Genomic DNA, 25,255 nt, shown 5'->3' on the forward strand with positions numbered 1-25,255 from the left:
TTTAATGTTTAATAGACTATTGTATTTTAATATTTTGTTGGAAGCTGCCCAGAGTGGCTGGTGGCAGCGGGAGGCCCCATTAGCTAAAGTGGTACCTCAGGTTAAGAACGGTTTCAGGTTAAAAACGGATCTCAGGAACGAATTAAGTTCATAACCAGTGGTACCACTTTACAGTGCTTTGTTGTTGTTGTTGTTTAGTCGTTTAGTCATGTCCGACTCTTCGTGACCCCATGGACCTTAGCACGCCAGGCACTCCTGTCTTCCACTGCCTCCCGCAGCTTGGTCAAACTCATGTTCGTAGCTTCGAGAACACTGTCCAACCATCTCGTCCTCTGTCGTCCCCTTCTCCTAGTGCCCTCAATCTTTCCCAACATCAGGGTTTTTTCCAGGGAGTCTTCTCTTCTCGTGAGGTGGCCAAAGTATTGGAGCCTCAGCTTCAGGATCTGTCCTTCCAGTGAGCACTCAGGGCTGATTTCCTTCAGAATGGATAGGTTTGATCTTCTTGCAGTCCATGGGATTCTCAAGAGTCTCCTCCAGCTCACCATAATACAAAAGCATCAATTCTTCGGCGATCAGCCTTCTTTATGGTCCAGCTCTCACTTTCTGTGTTGCTAAATGGTAACTGGAAAGCAGTGTGCAAACCTGTGGAACAAAACCTGTGTGCTGGGATCTCTGCAGCAAAGTGCCCAAACCCTTGTTACCTATCCCTACTCACTTGGGAGGAGTCAGGGTAAAAATGCATCAAGAATAAATAAGGCACATCCCAGCTGCTTCCTGCAGGGCCAGGTGCTTGGCAGTTGGGAGCAGCTGTCATGCTCTCTCTGAGAAAAGCAGCACCCGCCACAGACCTGGAAGGGAGGCGTCATGCACAGGGCATTGATTATTCCGAGCTTGCTCCAGGGGTTATGAAGCCTGCATTTCAAACAGGAGGCTGCCTGCGTCTCCTAAGCACTTGCAATCTTGCCGTGCGAATTGCGCCCAGCTGTTTGCACAGGGGGAAGGCGGCTGGGTTTAGCTAATGGTCAATATTTGCTTTCATTTCTCATTAATAGCAATCCTCAGTCTTTAAGGCAAAGCACCCAGGTAGGTAGGGAGAGGCTGTTGCATTTGGATTTTCTGGGCTCAGCTTTGCACAGCAGCGACGAAACCTTCCTTGTATCAACGGTTCACCGAGCTCAGTGTTGTCGGTCCTTGCCTGACGCCAGGGCTTCTCAAAAGAAAAGCAGGTGATCTACCACTGGCCTACGACACACGCACCCTAATGTTCCTGCTTGCCCCGTACAGGGCAAGCCAGACCGCAAGGAAGTGGCAATACCTAGAGGGGTGTGTGAGAACAGGATGCCATTGGCCTGATCTAGCAGGCACTTCTTTCGTTCTTACGTTGTTACAAGGTGTACGTCAGAACTCAAACGTGGGTCCGAATACACTCAGGTGCATTCATGCACATGATACGAAGAGTTTTAGGACCTTTTTGCTAGAGTTACAGCATGCGTCTGTTACGCAGATGTGTTTCCTCTTAACCATCTGCCCACGAGACGTTCGCACACCAGAGGAATTTAAAAAAAACAAAACCCCCACAAGTTTCTTACTTGAAATTAAAAAGAGAATGGCACATATGGAGATAAATAACTATGCATCTTTTAGAAGGCATCTGGAGGCAGCCCTGTTTAGGGACGTTTTTAATGTTTGATGTTTTATTATGCTTTGATATTTGTCGGAAGCCGCCCAGAGCGGCTGGGGCAACCCAGTCAGTTGGGTGGGGTACAAACAAAGAAATTATTATTATTATTAGCATATGGTTGCTGCTTTCGGTCAGCAAAGTTCCAAATGCTGTATATCTGTCCTGAAGGCAATAGCACCTCAGTCAGAGAGGACTAGGGCTGTGCCTTTTGTTTTAGAATTATGCTCTCCCCATCAGTAACCTGTATCAGCAAGGCTGCAGCGCCTCTCCTAACAATTCCTTGGTCGGTGCTTCGGCGAAATGTAAAGCTGGTCCTTGGGACGGTTGAGAAGCAAAGGGGGCTCCCACGGCAGCTTTTGCTAGCTAGCTATGGAAAATGTGGAGTCTAAACGCTATTTTGGACCACGGTATTGTATTAGAATTATACCAGAGGAATTATACCAGAAAGATATGGAGGTCTCGTACACCCCAGGTAGTGTGGTTGCTGACCTTGAGCCAGACATCTTGGAGAGTGAAGTCAAATGGGCCTTAGAAAGCACTGCTAATAACAAAGCCAGTGGAAGTGATGATATTCCAGCTGAACTGTTTAAAATTTTAAAAGATGATGCTGTTAAGGTGCTACACCCAATATGCCAGCAAGTTTGGAAAACTCAGCAATGGCCAGAGGATTGGAGAAGATCAGTCTACATCCCAATTCCAAAGAAGGGCAGTGCCAAAGAATGCTCCAACTACCGCACAATTGCGCTCATTTCACACGCTAGCAAGGTTATGCTTAAAATTCTACAAGGCAGGCTTAGGCAGTATGTGGACCGAGAACTCCCAGAAGTGCAAGCTGGATTTCGAAAGGGCAGAGGAACCAGAGACCAAATAGCAAACATGCGCTGGATTATGGAGAAAGCTAGAGAGTTCCAGAAAAACGTCTACTTCTGCTTCATTGACTATGCAAAAGCCTTTGACTGTGTTGACCACAGCAAACTATGGCAAGTTCTTAAAGAAATGGGAGTGCCTGATCACCTCATCTGTCTCCTGAGAAATCTCTATGTGGGACAAGAAGCTACAGTTAGAACTGGATATGGAACAACTGATTGGTTCAAAATTAGGAAAGGAGTACGACAAGGTTGTATATTGTCTCCCTGCTTATTTAACTTATATGCAGAATTCATCATGCGAAAGGCTGGACTAGATGAATCCCAAGCAGGAATTAAGATTGCCGGAAGAAATATCAACAACCTCAGATATGCAGATGACACAACCTTGATGGCAGAAAGTGAGGAGGAATTAAAGAACCTTTTAATGAGGGTGAAAGAGGAGAGCGCAAAATATGGTCTGAAGCTCAACATCAAAAAAACCAAGATCATGGCCACTGGTCCCATCACCTCCTGGCAAATAGAAGGGGAAGAAATGGAGGCAGTGAGAGATTTTACGTTCTTGGGCTCCTTGATCACTGCAGATGGTGACAGCAGTCACAAAATTAAAAGACGCCTGCTTCTTGGGAGAAAAGCAATGACAAACCTAGACAGCATCTTAAAAAGCAGAGACATCACCTTGCCGACAAAGGTCCATATAGTTAAAGCTATGGTTTTCCCAGTAGTGATGTATGGAAGTGAGAGCTGGACCATAAAGAAGGCTGATCGCCGAAGAATTGATGCTTTTGAATTATGGTGCTGGAGGAGACTCTTGAGAGTCCCATGGACTGCTAGAAGATCAAACCTATCAATTCTTAAGGAAATCAGCCCTGAGTGCTCCCTGGAAGGACAGATCGTGAAGCTGAGGCTCCAATACTTTGGCCACCTCATGAGAAGAGAAGAATCCTTGGAAAAGACTCTGATGTTGGGAAAGATTGAGGGCACTAGGAGAAGGGGACGACAGAGGACAAGATGGTTGGGCAGTGTTCTCGAAGCTATGAACATGAGTTTGACCAAACTACGGGAGGCAGTGGAAGACAGGAGTGCCTGGCGTGCTATGGTCCATGGGGTCACGAAGAGTCGGACACGACTAAACGACTAAACAACAACAATTGTATTAGAAAGGGGAAGGGAGTCTTTTGGATGCTGTGCTCTGCGTATGAAGGAATTATACAAATTTAGTAATAAATAAATGTCACAATACCATCATTTCTTCTGTTCCTTTGTTTATTCCCTTTAAGTTCCTGTTAGTTATTTGCAGCTGAAAGGAGAGAAATGACAACTAATCTGGTTATCTTGTTTGTTTCCTGAATTACCTTTGGTTATATTCATAGTGTACGTGGAGCCCATTCTGCTTACAAAAGGTGATAATAAAATCTTGCTGATTACTGTGCTGATCTTTATATAAAATATTAAGAGATCAGGAGTTTACCATTGCCTTCTAGGCCATGTCTGGAGGTAAGAACGAGCACGGGGATTTAAAGAATTCATGGTGTGTGTGTGGGGGGGTCTTATATCACATACTGCCACCTTATAGGATCTGCAGAGATAAGCCATGTAAAAAGCTCAGATTGACACACATGGATGCTTTGGTTGAGATTCCTGCATCACAGGGGGTTGGACTAGATGACTCCTAGGTTCCCCCCCATCTCCGCAATTCCGCAATTAGAATCTTGTTGACTGAGATGCTTCTGCACTCAGCATAATACGCAATCAGAGGTAAACATCTTCCCGGAGATGGTTGTTCGAGCCCTGTAATTTGGTTTTCGGGCAGGCGGCTCCCACCAGACAAATTCATTTACATTGGCCGCCTGGCTTGTCAAACTTAATCTCCACTTTGGACAGAAGGATGGGAGAGCAAGGCACTTTTCTGAGCAAGAGCTTTGCCTCCCTGAAAGGGCCTGGCAACTTCTGCTCAGCCCCCGAAAACCTTGGTGCCTTTCTGCCACTCATGGCTCCTTTCCTCTTAGAGTAAGAAGCACCAGCCATCATTGCAAATGGCGCCACAGGGGGGGGGGTTCTAGGAGAGTTGAAATTCATCTAAAGGAAGCATCAGTGCTTGAGGATGCATTCAGTGCTTTTAGCCCCCACCTCTAAGTCTTCCCTAGTTGAAGAGTTATTTAGATGTTCAATAAAACAACAAGAACATAGACGGCTGCCTCGAGCCTGCCCAGACTTCTGGTCCATCTGGTGCAAGATTGTCTCGGATGAAGTCAAAATGCATCTTGCAAAGACTCAGTTCATCCTCGGAACACAACGGGAAGGGAAAAAGAAAAGAAACACACAGAGACAAACAAAGGAGTAATGAACTGGTGTTAAAAAATAGAGTTCAGAGGAACCCACGAGGGTCATCCAGTCCAACCCCTTGCAATGCAGGAATTGAAGCCAAAGAATCCCTGACGGATGGCCACCCAACCTGTTCAAAAACCTTCAGTGAAGGAGAGTCCACCAGCTTCCAAGGTAGTCCATTCCACTGTCAAGGGGCTCTTGCCCTTAGAAAGTTATTTCTAAGGTTTAGTTTGAATCTCCTTTCTTGTAATTTGAATCTGTTGGTTTGGGTCCTACATTCTGGAGCAGCAGAAAGCAGACTTGCTTCACCCTTGAGAGCCAGAGCGGTAGTCTCGTAATCTGGGGAGCCGGGTTTGCGCTCCTCCACATGCAGCTGCTGGGTGACCTTGGGCTAGTCACACTTCTCTGAAGTTTCTCAGCCCCACTCACCTCACAGAGGTGATACAGTGGTACTATTACTTCCCTTGATCTAGATGCTATACTCCTATTGATGCAGCCCAGAATTGCATTGGCTTTTTTAGCTGCTGCATCACACTGCTGACTCATGTCAAGTTTGTGGTCTACCAAGACTCCTAGATCCTTTTCACATGTACTGCTCTCAAGCCAGGTGTCACCCATCCTGTATTTGTGCCTTTAATTTTTTTTTTGCCCAAGTGTAGTACTTTACATTTCTCCTTGTTAAAATTCATCTTGTTTGCTTTGGCCCAGTTGTCTAATCTGTTAAGGTCATTTTGAAGTGTGATCCTGTCCTCTGGGGTATTAGCCACCCCTCCCAATTTGGTGTCATCTGCAAACTTGCTCAGGATGCCCTCAAGCCCACCATCCAAGTCATTGATAAAGATGCAAAATAAAAAAATTCCTTCAGTAGCACCTTAAAGACCAACTAAGTTTATATTTTGGTATGAGCTTTCGTGTGCATGCACACTTCTTCAGATGTGCATGCACACGAAAGCTCATACCAAAATATAAACTTAGTTGGTCTTTAAGGTGCTACTGAAGGAATTTTTTTATTTTGCTTCGACTCAGACCAACACGGCTACCTACCTGTAACTATTGATAAAGATGTTGAATAAGATTGGGCCCAAGAGAGAACCCTGTGGCACCCCACTAGTCACTACTCTCCAGGATGAGAAGGAGCCATTGATGAGCACCCTTTGGGTTCAGTCAGTCAGCCAGTTAAAAATCCACTGATGGCAAATTTTATTATGTCATTACTGTATATAAACTTTTGCTGTGGTGACCTTTTGAATTTTGCACAGGGTCCTTTGCCAATCTTGGAGGGGATATTGTAGAACTGGAGAAAACACAGCAAAGGGGAGCTGCAGCGACTGAGGACAGATTTGGAATCATTTCCCTACGAGCAGTGATGTGTGTGTGTTTGGGGGGGGCATGATTAAAGAGGGGAGATTAGTATTATTAGAGGGTTATGAATCATGACCAACGGAGGGGATGTGAATAAAGAGCAATTCTACACGCAGCCTCCAAACACGGCAGCTCGGAGTCATCCGGCGAAATTGATTTTCTGGCGTTCACAAAAGGAAATGTTTCATTATGCGAAGCATATAATTAAACGGGGGGATTCGAGGACTCACGGTTAGAGGACTTTTCAAAAAGGGGTTGGGTGCACTCTCAAGGGAATAAAGCTGTGGGTAGGATCGCCAAGCGGGCTTTTTCCTAATGTGGAGGCAGCAAATCAGTGCCCGGGAAGCTTGCGTGAAACTGTGGAGCTGGGAAGCGTTAGGAAACACACATGGTTGAGCAGCAGCAGCTAAATAGTCGAGCTTCTGCTGCGTACGGAAGGTCCCAAGTTCAAACCCCACCAGCGTCTCCCCCACCTGAAACCCTAGAGAAGTGCTGCCAGGTGGGGAACAGAAGGCCAGAGCACCACTGCCTCCACCTACAGGCCAAGTTTGAACAGGTGGGCAAATGTGCCCACCTGTCCATCACCTGACATTGCATCTTTGCCTACCCACAAAGCGGTTTGCATGCCCAGGGTCTCTGAGGATCCGCTCAGCCTGTGTTTCTGCCCTTGCTGTTTGACGCTTAGCCCCCAGCCTGAGTTGCTTTGGCATTCCCAGCCATGCCTGGTGTCAGTTGCCTGCCAGCCTCCAGAGGCCCCTTCACGGACCGCTGCTTTGCTGCCGCTGAAATGCTCCCGCCCGCCGCCATTTTCACTTCTGCCTGCTTTGGCGAGTACGCCAGGACTTGACTTTGAGAAAGAGGAAAGGAGGGAAGCAAACAAGGGGAGAAGACAGGACTGTCCCCTGGCGCCTGCACCCGAGCACCCCTTTGCCATGGTGCTGTCTGCAGGCTTGCCAGCAGCCCCCTCCACCCCCCCCCAGCTCATGTCAGAATCGGAGTTTGCAAGTGGGAATGGCAACACTTTTCCTTGGCTGAGATCTCAGATCGGGAGGGAGAGACGAACCTTTCAGTGGGACTCGGGGGCCAAGGCAAAGGATGCTTAGAGTCTGTTTCAGGGAGGAGGCCAAGCAGCATCCCAGGAACATAGGAACCAGCCCGTTGGTCCATCCAGCTCAGTATTGCCCACACTGACTGGCAGGGGCTCACCGTGCGGGGTTTCAGACTGTGGATATGCCCAGCCCTGCCCCAAGATGCCAGGGATCAAACTCATGTTCTTCTGCATGCAAGAGGCTCTACCACTGAGATATAGCCCTTCCCCTAAAAATAAAGCAAGATTCTAGTCCTTAGTAAAGTAGGCAGTTTCCTATGCAGCTACTTCATGCAGAAGGTCCCAGATTCAATGCCTGCCATGTTCCAGCAGTCCATTTAATACAGATTTGCCAACATAGGGGCCAACTCCTATGGGCTGAGGTGTCTTCGGCCCCTTCTGTGTTGCTTAACAGGGGACTCAGCCCCCGAACTGGGGTCCCTTCCAACTCTACAATCCTATGAATCCTATGATTCCTGCAAGCTTCTCACACTGCAAACAAGAACCAGAGAGTTTTGACCCTGTTGCTCATCTTAGTTTCCTGCCCCTGGCATGAGGAGGAGCAGAGAAATTGCTGCTTGCAGGATATAAAGTACTGTGAGAGTCTTTTCTTTAGTACGCATGCAGCAATGTTGTCTAAACGAATGCCGACGTGACAAACAAACTGACCCAGTTTTGCGGTTTGTTGCGTGGGTTTGTGGGGAGATGCATACGGCGTTGGCAGGCAGTCTTTGGCATAAAAATGACCTTGTTTAGGTCTACTTAATGGTGGCATCAAAGAAGGCTAGGAGCTACTTATATCAGCAAAAAAAAAAGAGGCAGGCTTGCACCCACCTGGTTCAAGGCTCGGGGCGGATGCTGCTGTTGGGCCCCAACATCCCCACCCGAACTCACACAGGCATGCCATGTCTCTGATCCCTTTGCTGCTTTGTAGAAATGACTAAATCAGCATTCAGGAACAAGCGCTTCCTCGAGGCTCGTCCATATTAATTTGTTTACAACTTGGCCTTCGGCTCCGAGAGCCGCTTTCGGAGTGGCTCTTCCCGACTTCTGTCTGATTTCACAAGTCCCTCCCCTGACCTTCAACCCGAGTGCTCAGAGACATCTTCAGAGAACAGCGGGCTGCGCGTTGGAAACGCAATGGGGGGGGGGGAAGACCTCCATTGATCAGGGCCCCTGCACACTTGCATTTTAACATCTTCAAACTATGGGTAGGGGTAAAGGGTGTTTGTGTGTATGTGGTGCCCCCCCCCCGAAATTACTGAGCTCTGCAGAGTGCAGATCTCATCCTTTAAAAGCATTTTTTCCGATCATCAGGAATGCACAGCTCAGCTTGGGCGTGGGCCGTGCTCTCGAGGGAAAGAGAGAAATATTTCCACTTTGGTGGTGGGGTGCTGTCTCCTTCAGGGATCCTTGTTCTCCTCTTGGCGTGCAGAAGAGGAATACATTATGGGTTGCTTTTTTTATATGTTTTTTTTTAATTGAACTGAAAAATTTACGAGAGACAGGTTTCATTTGTATGTCTCCAGCCAAAGTCTCCAAGGCTGTTCAGTGTCATCCCAGAAGAAGAGGAAGAGGAAGAGGAAGAGGAAGAGGAAGAAGAAGAAAATAATAATAATAATAATAATAATAATAATAATATGCTGCCTATCTCACGGGGTTTCCCCAGCCACTCTGGAAAGTTCTCAACAAAACACAGCAAAACATCAAACATCAAAAACTTCCCATTGAGTTTAGGCATTAATTTAATTTGGTTTCATTTTTAAAAAGTATTTTTATTGAATTTCCAAATTATTATTATTATTATTATTATTATTATTATTATTATTATTATTATTATTATTATTATTTTCCCACCTTTTCCCCAGACTGGAACTCAAGGCTGCTCGCAAAAATTAAATACAAAGAAAAAGGCACAGAGCTAAAAACACACAGAAGATCATTGTTAAAATGTAATTGAACTCAAAATTAAAATATATATTTAAAAATCAGTTCTATTACAATGCAGATAATAAAAACAGCAAAGTGCTGCTTAAAAGCCCTTTCCTTAAAAAACAGCCTGTTCCCAAAGGAGGTCTCCACCTGCCAGCGGAAGAATAGCAAGGAGGGAGCCAGACTCGCTTCTCTAGGGAGCAGCCACCAAGAAGGCCCTCTAACCGCCCCCATCCACCAAGCATGCCTGTGAGGGTGTGGGGGACAGAGCAAAGAGCCTCCCCAGAAGATCTCGGAGCCTGCTAGAGGTTCATATAGGAAAATATGGTCTTTCAGATAGTATACACCAAACCAAGTAGAACATGGCATTTCTCCCATAGTGAATACAGTTGCAAGGAGTTGCAGAGAAGTTCTAAGGCAGATAGCACACACAATTTTACCAATTTCACTCCCATATGCCTCTTCGGAGGTTGCGTGTGTTTGTGGTGGTCTTTGGGTTTTATCATCCCTACGCAGGTGAGAGATGAAGGGTTGCCAAGCTGCATGGTCTTGAGGCTAAACATGTGCTTCGGCGTGTCTCTCTCATTCACTGGAAGGATTGGCATTGAATGGATAATAAATGTGAAATGAAACTGGTAGCATTTCAATTTCAGGCAAAACTGTCCCAAACCAGATGCTGGAAAGGTGGCAAACAAATCAACAACTAAATAAATCTAGATCAAGGGAAATAAATCTAGATCAAGTAAATAGCATCTAGATCAAGGGAAGCAATAGTACCACTGTATTCTGCTCTGGTCAGACCTCACCTGGAGTACTGTGTCCAGTTCTGGGCACCACAGTTCAAGAAGGATACTGACAAGTTGGAACTTGTCCAGAAGAGGGCAACCAAAATGGTCAAAGGCCTGGAAACGATGCCTTATGAGGAACGGCTTGGGGAGCTGGGTATGTTTAGCCTGGAGAAGAGAAGGTTAAGGGCTGATATGATAGCCATGTTCAAATATATAAAAGGATGTCATATAGAGGAGGGAGAAAGGTTGTTTTCTGCTGCTCCAGAGAAGCGGACACAGAGCAACGGATTCCAACTACAAGAAAGAAGATTCCACCTAAACATTAGGAAGAACTTCCTGATAGTAAGAGCTGTTCGGCAGTGGAATTTGCTGCCAGGGAGTGTGGTGGAGTCTCCTTCTTTGGAGGTCTTTAAGCAGAGGCTTGATGGCCATATGTCAGGAATGTTTTGATGGTGTTTCCTGCTTGGCAGGGGGTTGGACTGGATGGCCCTTGTGGTCTCTTCCAAATCTATGATTCTATGAAATAATGGACACCATAGCCCAGTGGGGGAGAGTGTTGGATTTGGGGGACTTGGGTTTGAAAGTGCCCATAATTGGTGATCGCCCTGTCAGAAAGCGGGGAGAGTTTTGCTTTGCTTCAAAAGAATGCTCAGGTTGAGACTCTTCCCCAACCTGATGCCCTCCTGATGCTTTGAACTACCATTCCCATCAGCTCCAGATTGGGGAATGCTGGGCGCAGAAAGGTAGACCTTGCCTTAATCACAGCAGTTGCTTTCGGCCTCCGGCGCTTGTCCTCTCTGCAAAACCCAGTCTGCGTTTAAATCGGGTGGCTGCTTACCTCTGTGAATCGCCGGTGGTTTATCTGAACTGTAGGTTAGTGGCAGCCAGCCAGCACCTCAGGTTAGCACCGACCTTTGCCACCTTTGCTGTTCAATACATTAGCGCCTGGGACGCGAGTGATGCTGTGGTCTAAACCACGGAGCCTCTTGGGGATTGCCAATTGGAAGGTTGGTGGTTCAAATCTCCACGACAGAGTGAGCTGCCGTTGCTCTGTCTTGGCTCCTGCCAACCTAGCAGTTCAAAAGCACACCGGTGCAAGTAGATAAATAGGTACCATCGTGGCGGGAAGGTAAACAGCATTTCTGTGTGCTATGGTTTCCTTCACGGTGTCCCATTGCGCCAGAAGCGGTTTAGTCATGCTGGCCACAGGACCTGGAAAACCTGTCTGTGGACAAACGCTGGCTCCCTCGGCCCGAAAAGTGAGATGAGTGCTGCAACCCCATAGTTGCCTTTGACTGGAATTAACCATCCAGGGGTCCTTTACGTTATCTTTTACATTAGTCTCTCGGGGGCTTCTGTTCTTTCCAATCCAAGGAGTCCATTTCAGGCCTGACGCTCCTGTCCCTCGCCTCCTAGTTGGTGATGACGTCCGGCATGTGCCAGGGGATGGGAGAATGCCCTGCATCCCCCCCCTTTGCTTGTCCTCCTTTAAAGTATTCTTCCCATAGTCAAGAATTTTTACGATGGCCCTCCCACACAACAGGGAGCAATTAAAGTCTGCCTGCAGCTCTGCTTTCTTCTTGTTGTCTCTAATCTGGGTCTCTTGCAACTGGACCTGGTTCACGTTCCTTACTATTCTGATCCAGTACTTCCCCCATGCTGGCTCACGTAGGGAGCAGATCTGCCGGCTTAGTGTGGCTGAGCTGCCTATCTCCCTTCCTCCTTGCAGCCGAGAGAGAGAGAAAGAGGAGAGAAAGAGGCCACAGAGAATATCAACAAAGGTTGCTCATCCAAGGTTGAGAATGGAAGGTTTGCTGGGAGTCCATTGCAACCTGTATCTGCCCTATACTGGAGTTGGCTTGCTGGTCAGTTAGGCAGCTACGATGACCACCCATTACACGTTTGGGGAATATTTTTCAAGATCTAGGTGGAAATTTGCCTCCCTCTCCTACATTGCCAGTGAAAGTTGCCCAGAGGCCACACTTGCATGGTGAAGATCTGCGTCTTAGACAATGTAATTCAGCAGGTTGGGGTCCTTTTACATGCAAAGCATATGCTCTGCCACTGAGCTGTGACCCTTCCCCTTAGTCTCACAGTTACTGGCTCTCTTCCCCACCCCAGTTCCCTTCTAGGAAAGGAACAAGGAGCAATGGAACCCAGGCCAGGCATTCATGGGCCTTTGTAAGAGGCTTACAGGTGCCTGTCTGAGGCACAAAATTCCAGCATTCTCCATAACTTCCTAGCAGTCAGTAACTCTTCAAATGCTTCTCTTTTTCACACTTGATTTTTATGACTTATCTAGCATTTCTGAGATTTGTTCTATCAGCAAATAGGCGATTACGTCGCAGGCTGCTCTCCTTGGTTTTGCTGACTTTGGAGTATTCCTGTTTGCATTGCAATCATGATGATGACAATGAGGAAGATGATCGTGTTGTGATTTACTCCCAAGTTGAGAGGATGGACAATTCTGTCAGAAACGGAAGTGGGCTGCTTGTCCATCAGAGGTCCGGAATGGAAATCGTGGAAGCGAAAAATGAGTAGTATTCACCCTTGGTGGTTTTTTTTTTGGTAGTCTGCAACAGTTACATAAATCATTTTTTTTTACTGCATTGCTTTGACATTTCCCTTCTGTTGAAGTACACTGAAATTAATTCCATAATTACGTAAGTTTCAGCCATATCAGAAAAGTGAGATGAATAACATAAGAGGTTTTTAGTGGAAGCTGAACTGTGATGGAACATAAGTAGCACTGATTGCAATGAGCTCAGGACAGGGCAGAAACTGCTTTCTCTGCACACCCTTAACTCCAAGTTCTGCAAACTTTCTGCTGGCTGACAGGAGAAAGGGGCATTAAACCAACAGTATCTCTTCGGCGGGAAGGTAAACGGCGTTTCCGTGTGCTGCTCTGCTTCACCAGAAGCGGCTTCGTCATGCTGGCCACATGACCTGGAAGCTGTATGCCGGCTCCCTCGGCCAGTAGAGCGAGATGAGCTCCGCAACCGCGGAGTTGTCCGCGACTGGACCTAATGGTCAGGGGTCCCTTTACCTTTAATGTGGGTTCCAGGTTCGGTAGGGAGTTCAGAGGCAAGGCACCACCATCCTTCCTGCGTGTCCCACTAGAGGAGAAGAGCTGGAAGGAGCGCCTTCCTGGGCAACCTAAATTTGTGGGCAGCCTCATCCAGAGGGGAGGTGCTCCATCAAGTATTTAGGTCCCAAGTCATCCAGGGCTTTGCACCCTTTTAGTTTCCTTGCCAACATCCCTGAGCGAGGAAGCCGAGAGATTGTCTCGATCTGTCACTAAGGCGTCCCCACCCACCCATTCTGTTCCCTGGAGCATGTGAACTTCCCATTAAAAAAAAAAAACCCAATGCTTTTCTGCTGAGATCAAGGTCATCCTTTTCATGTATTTGAAAATGGGAGGTGCAAGCAGTACTAGCTCTGCTCCTTTTTTGGCCCTGCATTTCCTCCCAGAGGTTAATTTTGTTTGCGCTGGATTGCCTGAGCACGTGCTGGGGTGGGAAGCCGGAGCTTTTGGCCTCCCTTTCAGCAGCATTCAGAGGTTGCTGCTTCCCTCCTTTGATGCGACCTTCCTTCTGCTGTGAGCAGGGCCCTATCGCGTAGCCAGCTCCATGCAGATATCATGCAACAGCCATGGGGAGGGTCTTTCCCGGCAACTGCCGCGTGGAGCAGAAGACCCGGCCGGCGTGGCCGGTCTGGGGCTGCCGGGGATTGCTCTGCTTGGGGCTCTGCTCCCTCCTCTGGTTTTGCAGCCTGCGCAGCAAATCTCAGAGCAAAATCTACAGGGGCAGCGGAGCGTTGCTGGGGGCAGACGAGCCGCCGCATGCCTGCCTTCTGAAGGCTGACGGATGCCTTCCCCGCCTGACCTTGATGCTCGTCCTCTTAGAAATCCCGTGAGCAATCTTGTGCGCCTTTCTGTGGGTCCTCGCCATCCGTTTTCATTCAGCTTTTCCAAATCCGTTGGTGTTCAGCCAGGTCACATTGTGACCCAAAGTGGATTGAATCTCTGGTGCCATTGTTAGTTGCCCCTTTGCTACACACCACCCCAATCTCCCAGGTGGTGCGAGACTTGTTTTATTTTTATTTTTATTTTTTGACTTCTATACTGCCCTGCATCATAAGATTTCAGGGCGATTCACAAGATAAAAATATAAGGTAAAAGCACAAATAAAGAGTTCAAACAAAACGACAACAACAATAACCCCCCTCCCACAAACACCATGAAAAGGCTGCGGAATATTAATCAGCTAACTGATTCCAGGTGCTTACCTAGGTTCGGTTTCCCTGGAATGAAGGTTAGCGGAGACTGTGGTGTCTTTAGCATATATGGTTTCATTTACACCTAAATGCAACCTGAGCATAAGATGCTCAACGGCATTGACACCCCCAACATCTTGGTGCTTCATTTATCACAGCTTTGCATCCAGCACAGAACAAGCATGTCTCTGTGTCTACAGATTCCAGCCTGCGTCCAGCTTCGCTCACACACCGCTATTGCTCTCCTTGCCAGCATCTAGGTGAGGGGTGGGGAAAAAGGCCCGTCCATTAGCCAGGAGAGCGCCATCACTCAGCTGTACCGCTTGCAACCATGCTAATTCTTTTGGGATGCTGGTGAGGACACAAAGGAACTTGTAGAATCATAGACTCGACTTGCCTTACCGATTCATCAATCTCCTCTGCTAAATTTTAATGCTCATTGGGTACAGGACACCAAGAATTGGAAGGGACCCGGGGCATCATCCAGACTTGACACCCCCAAGCTGACAACACCTTTCTCTTGCTTAAGGGAAAGAGGTTAAATTCAGCCAATCGCACCAACCTGTGGTTTGAGTTTCCAGATGTAAGGAGAAATATGCTGGGAACTCCTTCCCTGTCTTCCAATTTCCAGTCCACCCAGCACTCTAGGTCTCTAAATTCAGCAGTATCTGGAGGTGAACTAACACTGGTTTCTCATTTTGAACATCACGCCAAACCATGGTTGGCACAAACCAGTTTGTAAACATGCTTCAAACTGTGGATTGCAGTACTGGTTTTGCAGCTGGTTGTTAATGATAGTTTATCAGTTAAGTTACACTAAACAGTTGTTTAGCAGCTGATGGCTCAGGGCCAAGCTACACAAGAGCGTACATCCTTAACAGATAGTTAGAGGTCTTGTTTTCCCCTAACTAATCATGGGTGTGGAGGGTGCCCCGTTGGCTTCAAAGGAGACAGCCACCCTACCCCAAGACTCCCAGCTTGCGGAGGGAAGGAGGGAGGGTTCATAATTTCAGTCTTGGTCGGGGAAGCGAATAGAAAACCCTCCCCTCCCCACATGTTTAAAAATCTTAGCTTCTGCAGCTATTTATTTGTTTTCCGAGGCTGCCTTCGTCCAAAGAGATCTCAGGGAGAGTGCACAAACTGGCATCAAACCACGCGTAAAATCAAAATAGCGAAACCGTTCGAGGATTTAAAACAATTCAGCAGCCATTTAAGATGAATGCATTTCACCTGGAGGCCTGCATCGCCAGGTGCATTTTCAGATGGCTTCTGAAATCCACCAGTGTGGAGGGGACGGGACCGTTACATATATCATTCAAGGGGGAGCTCCATGTCCCCACCCTAGGGAAGACCCTGTCTCTGTCACTGCCGTCAGAGGTACCGCAAGAACGGCTGTCCCCTGCAGATTGCGGAGCCCCAGAAGGCAGGAATAGGAGTAGGCAGCCCCTTAAGTATTTGGGCCCTAAATCATTTAGGGCTTTGTTTGCTGATGCAAACACCTTGAATTGGGCCCGGCAGCAAATGGGCAGTCAGTGCAACTCCCAAAGCAAAGGTGTGACGTGATTAAGGATGGTCGAATGTCAGTTTCTGTTCTCTCCAATTGTTTTTTCTATCTTAAGTTCAGCCTTCCACATTTCCTCAGTAATTGGCAATTTTTCGAAAGAAATTCTCATGAAAATTCATCAGCATTTAAGAGCACCTTTCTCCTAATTAACCCCCCCTTTTTTGCATGCACTTGGACCAACATGCACATCTTTTTGTGATCGACTTTCCCTATTATAGAATGCATTTTATGTAATTTTCACTTAAAGGTAAAGGTAAAGGGACCCCTGACCATTAGGTCCAGTCGTGACCGACTCTGGGGTTGCGCGCTCATCTCGCATTATTGGCCGAGGGAGCCGGCGTATAGCTTCCAGGTCATGTGGCCAGCATGACAAAGCCGCTTCTGGCAAACCAGAGCAGCACATGGAAACGCCGTTTACCTTCCCGCTGTAGCGGTTCCTATTTATCTACTTGCATTTTGACATGCTTTCGAACTGCTAGGTTGGCAGAAGCTGGGACCAAGCAACGGGAGCTCACCCCATCCCAGGGATTCGAACCGCCGACCTTCTGATCAGCAAGCCCTAGGCTCAGTGGTTTAACCACAGCGCCACCTGGGTCCCTAATTTTCACTTACTTAGGCCTTTTTGTATACATTGGTTGGCTGGAGAACTGCACCGCAAAATTCAGAGGAGTGTGATTTTTGCGTGATAGCTGTGCTTCAGTCTGCGTACTGATTTAAGAAGTGTGAATTAGTTAGTTTCCTATTAAAGGCAAACAGAAATGTATGCCCTCCCCCCATATGACCCTGCCTTGCCGTACCACTCAGTAGCTTAGTGATGGCATTCTGCGCTAACTGCCGCTTCCAGACTGACTCCAAGGGGAACATAGAACAGATTACAGCAGTCCAGTCTGGAAGTCACCACAGCATCGACCACTGTGGCTGAGTGATCCCGAACCAGGAAGTGGTGTGGCTGGCAGAGGCCATGGGGGCCTGGATCAAGGTGTATGCCACGCCCCCACCCCACCCCCACCCCCTGGCTATTCCACCCAGAACAGGTTTATTCCCCAAGTCTCGAACATGGGAATTAGAATCATAGAATCGTAGAGTTGGAAGAGACCACAAGGGCCATCCAGTCCAACCCCCTGCCGAGCAGGAAACACCATCAAAGCATTCTTGACATATGCCTGTCAAGCCTCCGCTTAAAGACCTCCAAAGAAGAAGACTCCACCACACTCTTTGGCAGCAAATTCTACTGTCGAACAGCTCTTACTGTCAGGAAGTTCTTCCTAATGTTTAGGTGGAAGCTTCTTTCTTGTAGTTTGAATCCATTGCTCCGTGTCTGGAGCAGCAGAAAACAATCTTTCTCCCTCCTCTATATGACATCCTTTCATATATTTGAACATGGCTATCATATCACCCCTTAACCTTCTCTTCTCCAGGCTAAACAGGCCCTCCTCTGGACACGTTCCAGCTTGTCAGTATCCTTTTTGAATTGTGGTGCCCAGAACTGGACACAGTACTCCAGGTGAGGTCTGACCAGAGCAGAATACAGTGGTACTATTACTTCCCTTGATCTAGACCAGGGGTTCCCAACAAAATTTTCTCGAGGACCCCTCATCGAGCCGCTATTGTGACAAGGACCCCCATTAATTCCTAATCCTAAAATTAAAAAGTGGTTTTATTTATTTTTCAGTTGTTTTCCTCTTTTCTTTATCCTTCTTGGGGGGGGCGTTGGTGTGGTGGTGGCTGTGGTGGCGGCGGTGTGATGGCCGTCTGGGGGTCGGGGGGGTTCCCTTTGGAGGGGGGGAGGTTTCTACCCTTTCACCTGGGTTGAGGGTGGTGGTGGGGCCCTCTCTTCCCTGTTGTCCCCTCTTCTTTTCTCCTCCTCTGGGGGTGGCTGTATTTGCGGCGGTAGCAGCGCCAGCGCCAGCAGGTTCGGTGCAGCCTTTGTTCTTTGGGTCCCCACGAGGCTCCCCGTGTGGCGCGCAGGAGCTGCGGGATCGGGGGCCTTCGCTTGGGGGGGCTCCTTCCCCCTCTTGGGCAGCTAGGGGTGATGGCGACTGCAGTCGCGAGGCAGGCCCCCCAGGATCGTTGCGCGGTGGGAGGTCTCGGGCTACGGAGCTCCGCTTGGCCGTCGGCCGGGTGCCCTCGGCTTCGGCCCGACGGGCCTGCGGGGGGCCTCAGCAGCTCCTCGCTTGCTCCGCCGGACGTTTCCGACGCCCACGCGGTCGCCGCGGGGTCCGCGGCCTGGAAGGCGGTTTCGGGCCTCTAGGCCCAGGGGTTCGCCGAGTCTCCGGCCGGGCGCACTCAGCCTCGGTCCGGGGCGGTCGCCGGGGGGCCTTCAGCGGCTCCCCGGTTGATGCACCGGGCTCGCTTGGCGCCCGCGCACCGGCGGCGGCAGTTCCGCCGGGCCAGAGGCTTGGCATCTAATAGCATCTTGAGGACCCCTCTGGCATAGCTCGCGGACCCCTGGGGGTCCCCGGACTACCTGTTGGGAACCACTGATCTAGACGCTATACTCCTATTGATGCAGCCCAGAATTGCATTGGCTTTTTTAGCTGCTGCATCACACTGTTGACTCATGTCAAGTTTGTGGTCTACCAAGACTCCTAGATCCTTTTCACATGTACTGCTCTCAGGCCAGGTGTCACCCATCCTGTATTTGTGCCTTTCATTATTATTTTTGCCCAAGTGTAGTACTTTACATTTGTCCATCAACTAGTTAAACTATGGAACCCACTGCCACAGGAGGCAGTGATGGCCACCTACTTGAATGGCTTTAAAAGAGGATTAGAGAAACTCCTGGAGGACAGGGCTACGGAGGGCTTCTAGGCAAGATGGCCATGCTCTTGCTCCACAGCTGAAGGCAGCAGTGCTTCTGAATACCAGCTGCTGGGAACCACAGGAGGGGAGAGGGCTCCTGTGTTCGAATCCTGCTTGCCGGTTTCCCATAATGGGCATCTGGTTGTCCCCCGCGAGAACAAGATGCTGGACAGGATGGGCTACTGGCTAGATCTGGGGGGGGGGCTTTCCTCATGTTATGATCCAACCCTCATCCCTCATCCAACCCATTGCTGTCCTAAGTGAACAAGATCTGCAGCTGCCTGTTGCATATTTCATTTTATAGTGTGGCCCGGCATTGCGAGGCTCAGGGGACAGGGAGCCAGGTACGGGTGGCCAAAATTGAAAGGAGGCCCTGGGCCCCTTGGGAAGGGAAGGGGGGGAACAGAAAATGAATGAATGAATGCCTTGTTGCTGTTTGGAATAAAAGAAGCAGGGGAAAAGAGGGAGGTGGTGGGCGCCCACAATCTTCCCGCTCCGCCTGAAAAAATGTTCCGAGGAAAAGGTTTGTTTTGCTTAAAGGAAGCTCCCCAATGATCACACCTAATGCATTTCGTGCATAATCGCTCTTAAGTGGAGGCAATGAAGAAGCGGCCTCAACGTTGCAATTTAACCATTAAATCACCACATTTATATCCTTAATATGGCATTCACTGCCGTAAGAAGAGGGCCCGCGGGAGCTGCGATTCAAAGATCCGATTAGCGTTGGCAGTTGCCAAAATGGCACACTTAGGATTTCGCTTAACCTTTGACAGCCACAAGCACTCGGAGGCCGCTGTGGTTTAGGCGCTTCCTTAAACAATGTCTACAAACTAAGTCGCCTGAGCACTCTTTTTTGTGTGAACGCATGTGCCTTTTAACAAGGCATTCTGCATGTTGCATCGACATTTGCACGTTTTGTGGTGCAACGGTTTTGTTTTATCTTTGGTCTAAATCAGGAGTCCCCCAAACTAAGGCCTGGGGGCCGGATGCGGCCCAATCACCTTCTAAATCCGGCCCGCGGATGGTGCAGGAATCAGCATGCTTTTATATGAGTAGAATGTGTCCTTTTATTTAAAATGCATCTCCAGGTTATTTGTGGGGCATAGGAATTTGTTCATATTTTTTTTCCAAAATATAGTCCGGCCCCCCACAAGGTCTGAGGGACAGTGGACCGGCCCCCTGCTGAAAAGGTTTGCTGACCCCTGGTCTAAATCATAGGTTTTGGAAGGGGAGGGTTGTAGCTCAGGGGCACTTCCAACCAACCAGACCGTGCCCTCCACTGTCTCTGGCCGCAGCAGGTTCTGCGCCCCATCGCTTTGCTGCTGCTGCTGCTTGCCACCCTCCAGCATCCGCTGCCCGAGGCAACCACCTCACTCTGCCTAACGGCAGGGACAGGCGTGGAAGTGCAGGAGGGCCTGTGGTTCCGGGCCAGAGCCCCTTTGCATGCAGGACACCCCCGGTTCAATCCCTGGCACGTTTCCACCGAAAACAGCGCATGGCGTGAGCCATCTGTGAGCTCTAGAAGAGCCCCGGAGTTCTCTTGCCATGTGCAGAGGCGCCTTAGCAGACAAGCAGGGGCTTGCCTGCAGGCAGGTCAGTGGAAGGAAGCGTCTTGTCCCAAGACAGAGAGTCCGAAAGCAGCTCTTCCCAGAACTTCGGCAGGGCCATCCGAGCAAGTTAATGTCATGGCGCGAAGATCACGAGATTATAATTATTTCTGCGCATGAAATATTAATCAGGAGCAGGAAGGAAAATCTCTGGTTCCACGGCAAACTCCAATTAAGAGTCGGAGGTCCTCACTTGCGGAAATGCCCCTGGAATAGCAATGGTGAGGAGTCGATAGGAACCGGGAGCCATAGTGTCAAGGGTGGCTTTCCCCCTTTCTTCCTTTTAATATTATTTCCATTCCTGCTGAATGTGCAGTTTTGGTGAACCTAAAAGTGCACGGACGGGGAATGTGGGTCAGGTGCCTTTCTGAATGCTTCCGTGGCGGGTGTCTTGCCAAATGCAAGGTGGTTCTTTTAAAATGAGATTCAGAAGTAATACAAAACACAAGTGGGTGAGAAGATGGAAGATTTTATTCTAAACAGCAAGCAGTATGTACATACCAAGCATGCACTTCAACCTGCCACTTGGAAGCCCTCAAGAAGTGGAGAAGTGATTCCCCCAGGTAGCCTCAGTTTGCATGGCCCCACGGCCAGATCAGTCCGTGCACGAGCTTCTCAGACGTTTTGCCCACAACCATCCAATTTATAGATAGTTAGATATGTGCAGATTATTCATTAGTCACCCCCTCCCCGTGCCTCACTTTCTCAAAACAATGTCCAACATCCAAGAAGGTACCCCTCACTATCTCTTCCTCCTAACTGATTGGGACATTATATAGACTGTTAGAACTTTAGAGACAAGGAGAGGGAGGAAGGAACAAAGGCAGGAAGAGGGCAACCATGTCAGATCATTGACTCCTCGATATACAATTTATCTTCCGGATAGATTGCCCGTACAGCAAGTGGGGTGACATGTCCTTCTTCTCCTTCCATCACAAGACTATCCTGGCCAGCCTGGGATGAGAACGGAAGAGAAACCATGTTTGCCTCTGGCGAATGCTCCTTTCCCAGCAAATTCTGCATGCCTTGTACCACGGCCCTTGGTCATGTTAAGTTTCCGGGTACACGTTTGCAGGTTTGGGGCTGGAGAGGACCGGACTTTGCCATCGTAAGTCCATGGGGAGAGCATTGATCCCTGGGCCTCGGAGCCTTCTTCAAGTCTAGAAGACTGACAGTAAGAGCTGTTCGGCAGTGGAATTTGCTACCAAGGAGTGTGGTGGAGTCTCCTTCTTTGGAGGTCTTTAAGCGGAGGCTTGACAGGCATGTGTCAAGAATGCTTTGATGGAGTTTCCTGCTTGGCAGGGGGTTGGACTGGATGGCCCTTGGGGTCTCTTCCAACTCTAGGATTCTAAGAGTGTTTCATTGGCCCCTGCACACAGCAGGTCTCAGGCTCAGTCTGTGACATCTCCAGGCAAAAGGATCTCAGGCCTGGAAAATGTCGTAGGGCAGGAGTAGCCAGCCTGGTTCGGACATGGTGCAGTACCCCATGAGCAAAAGAAACATGCATTGGCATCTGGGTTGGCTATCAAATGCATTTTCGGGTCTGCTGGAGATCTGTGTCCTGTTGCACTAACTCCAGGTAGTTATATTAGGAATGGGGATTGTCCTTTATTACTAGCCTTTGAATGGCCCCTGGTGCTTTTCTGCTTTCAGTCTGGGTGAGTGGAAGCATGATTATATCTTGACTTGGTTATAATGCAGAACTTCTTACCATCCACTCCGCTGTGCTTCTGTGGAACCAAAATCTTATTATGCGTAGCGTTGCTTTTCTGTCTCTGCCACAATCGTTTCTCCACTCTGCATCTCTTAAGTTGTGGACCATATGATGTGAAGCTGGCAAGCCATTGTTTGTTTCTGTCCCTCTCAGGTGTTTACAGTGTTATAGGTAATGATTTTTTTAAAAATGCAAAAATAAAAAGGTGCTCCTTGCCTTTCTCCTGCTTCTGATGGCTGCCTTGTGTTCTGCCTCTCTCCTTGTCCCAGGGCATCATCTCTCCGGTGGAACACGGGGACCAAGGAGCGGATGCTCATCAAGGTGACGGACCGTGAGCCCAGCTTCCTCATGCACCAGGGCAACGGCTACACCCCCGACAACCAGCAGGGCACGCGGTCGCGCCGGCCCTCGGGCGGCCAGCCGTCCCCCAACCTCCAGACTTTTGCCCCCGACTCGGACAACTCTGTCTTCTTCCCAGAGAGGAAGCAGTCGCCCTTTCTGAAGCGGGCTGAGCACGTCGGCAGCTGCTCCCCGCTGCTGGGGCGGGGCGACTCCTTCTGCTCCCCGCTCCAGGCCCAGCACCGCAAGCACTCCAGTGAGTCGCAGCCGTCGTCTCCGCGCTACGCCTACGAGCCGCCCTTGTACGAGGAGCCACCCATGGAGTACCAGGCTCCCATCTACGACGAGCCGCCCGTGGACATGCAGTTTGAGGCCAGCGGGAGCTACAAGGCCGGCTCACCGCAGAAGTCCCCGATCCGCAAGCCACACCCTTTCCTGCAGTCACCCAAGCAGGGCTCCAACTCCCCCTACCAGCAGCTGGTCCTGACCAAGCAGAAAGGGCCCGACCGCTTCATGAGCCTGGAGTACAGCCCCGCCGGCAAGGAGTACGTCCGGCAGCTGGTCTACGTCGAGCAGTCGGGCTCCAGCCCCAAGATGAAGACTGGCTTGCGGCACAAATACTCGCCGAACCCCATCGGTGGCTCCTACTCTCTCCAGCACAGCCCTTGCTTGGTGAGGGACCAGCGGCTGGAGGTCAAGTCTGGGGACTACAGCAGCATGGAAGGGGCGGACTTCCGGCACAGCCCGCCCGTCTCGCAGGGGGATGACTCCATGTCGTGGTCCAGCCAGCATAACACCATGTCCTCCACAGGCTACTCGCCCGGCACGCGCAAGAGAAAGAGCCGGAAGCCGTCGCTCTCGTACGACCCCAACGCCTCCTCCACTGACGGCTCGGGCGAGCGGGAGGAAGGGCTGGCGGAGGAGAGGCTGCCCTCGGGCTGCAGCCGGCCTCAGATGAACCGCATGGAGAGCCGGTCGGTGGAGGCCGAGTCGACCCGGGGCTTCCCCGAGCCCTTCCTGGCCCAGGCCCGGCTGGCATGGGAGGCCCAGCAAGCCCACTACCACATGCGGCAGAGGAGCAGCTGGGACTCGCAGAAGGACGGCTCCGGCTACGAGAGCGACGGAGCGGTGCCCCTCCCCATGCCGGGCCCCGTGGTGCGGGCCTTCAGCGAGGATGAGGCACTGGCCCAGCAGGAGAACAAGCACTGGAAGCGCAACACCTTCGAGAAGCTTGGCTTCCCCCAGATCCTGCTGGAGAAAAGCGTGTCGGTGCAGACCAACCTGGCGTCGCCCGAGCCGTACCTCCATCCGTCCCAGGTAAGGCGCTTCAGGTGCCCCTTTCAGGAAGGGTCCGTTGCGGGAGCAAATCGTCCCTCCGATGACGAGGGAGAGTAGGAAACGTTTAAGAAGGACCTCTTTGGGGATCGGATTAGGGCTGTGGAGCACAGGAAGCGGTCTTTTACAGAGTCAGACCATTGGTCCATTAGCTCAGTATTGTCTGCACTGACCGGCAGTGGCTGCCTCCAGGGTTTCGGGTAGGGGACGTTCCCGGCTGTACCTGGTGATGCCGTCAGGGATTGAACTTGGGATATTCTTTGCCCTTGTGCTCTAATCCTGATTTTGAAACTACTATATTTGGCATCCTTGAACTAACGCTATAGAAGAGTTGTTGTCTCCAGCCTGAGTTGTACTGGTATTGCTCGGTGTCCTTTGGGGGACGGGACATAGCTCAGTGATAGGGCCTCGGCTTTGCATGCAGAAGGTCCTGGGTTCAATTCCTGGTGTCTCCAGGGATGGGTGGGATAGGACTATGGCTGAAACCCTGGAGAGCCACTGCGAATCGGTCTCGACAATGCTGTTGGATGCATTGCACGGGGCTGGACTAGATGTCCCTTGGGGTCCCTTCCACCTCTACAATTCTGTGGTTCTTTTGTATCACCAGTCGTCTGATTCAGCACCAGGCAGCTTCCTATGTTCAGCTCCTTTGGCTCCTGCCGCTTCTCTGCATCATTCGCCACCTTTGACCCTCACTTGCCTACAGTTTCAGTTTAATCCATTTCCTGTGCTGCCCTATGTCAATTTATCCGTGATACCCATAAACCAAACTGTTTCTCCAGGCAATCGCATTCAGAAGCAGCAGCCAGAGCAATGAGAGCCGAGGGCCTGATCCACCAGGCTGTTCTTACGTCCTTCTTTGCTAAAAAACTGGAGACCTGCTTTCATTGATGCCTCTGGTTTCCATTTCAGGGGCTAGATAACCCTTGGGGTCCCCTTCCAAACTCTACAATTCTAGGATTCTGAGATGTCTGCTTTATTAAACCACCAAACCAACCAGTGTCTCTACTTCTCCTCTCCTTGAAGCCTCTTGGCCTTCCAGGAATCAAAAAATGATGCTGAACTGAAGGCAAGACTGGTGGAGCCAGCTGGTCTGTCCGGTCACCCCAGATGCTTTAAGACAGGTTGGAGATCCTGTGCCCCCCCAGATGTTGTTCAACAGCTGCACCCATCATTGCTGACCATGGGCAATCCCCCTACCTGGGGGATGGTGGGAGTTGGGGGGTCTGGCAACAGGTGAGGTGCCGCACAGTGTTCAGTCTGGCTTCACGGACATCTCTTAGGGATGTTATTAAGCAAGTCAAAAGTCTACCAATTGATGGATAGACTTGAGCCCCATAGCAGATTATTCCGTGAGCTTGGAGATGCGTCAAGTTCATCTGCCCAAACCCCAGCCAGTCTTTATCTGACGTTGCGCTCGTATAAAGCTTTCTTAGCTGACATACAGTGTAATAACAATTCAAATTGGGGAAGGACGGGCCTCTCGATGTTCTTTCCTCTACGAAGAACGCCGCTTTTGAATGGACGCCTCCTCTCTCTTTCCTCCCACCCCCCTTTGATTTTCTTTTATTTCAT

The 25,255-nt window shown here is 49.7% G+C and overlaps 1 protein-coding gene across 3 annotated transcripts in view; it reads left to right on the plus strand.

Annotated features, from left to right (window-relative positions):
- ARHGAP39 (Rho GTPase activating protein 39) overlaps positions 1–25,255 on the plus strand; it is a 184,987-nt gene that overhangs the window by 104,066 nt on the left and 55,666 nt on the right. For all 3 annotated transcript variants that reach the window (XM_035125366.2, XM_035125365.2, XM_060277558.1), the window contains exon 4: positions 22,276–23,662. In XM_035125366.2, coding sequence (XP_034981257.1) covers positions 22,276–23,662 — 1,387 coding nt within the window. The remainder of the gene's footprint in view (positions 1–22,275; positions 23,663–25,255) is intronic.

This window comes from Zootoca vivipara, chromosome 8 (assembly GCF_963506605.1).
Source record: "Zootoca vivipara chromosome 8, rZooViv1.1, whole genome shotgun sequence".
NCBI lineage: Eukaryota > Metazoa > Chordata > Lepidosauria > Squamata > Lacertidae > Zootoca > Zootoca vivipara.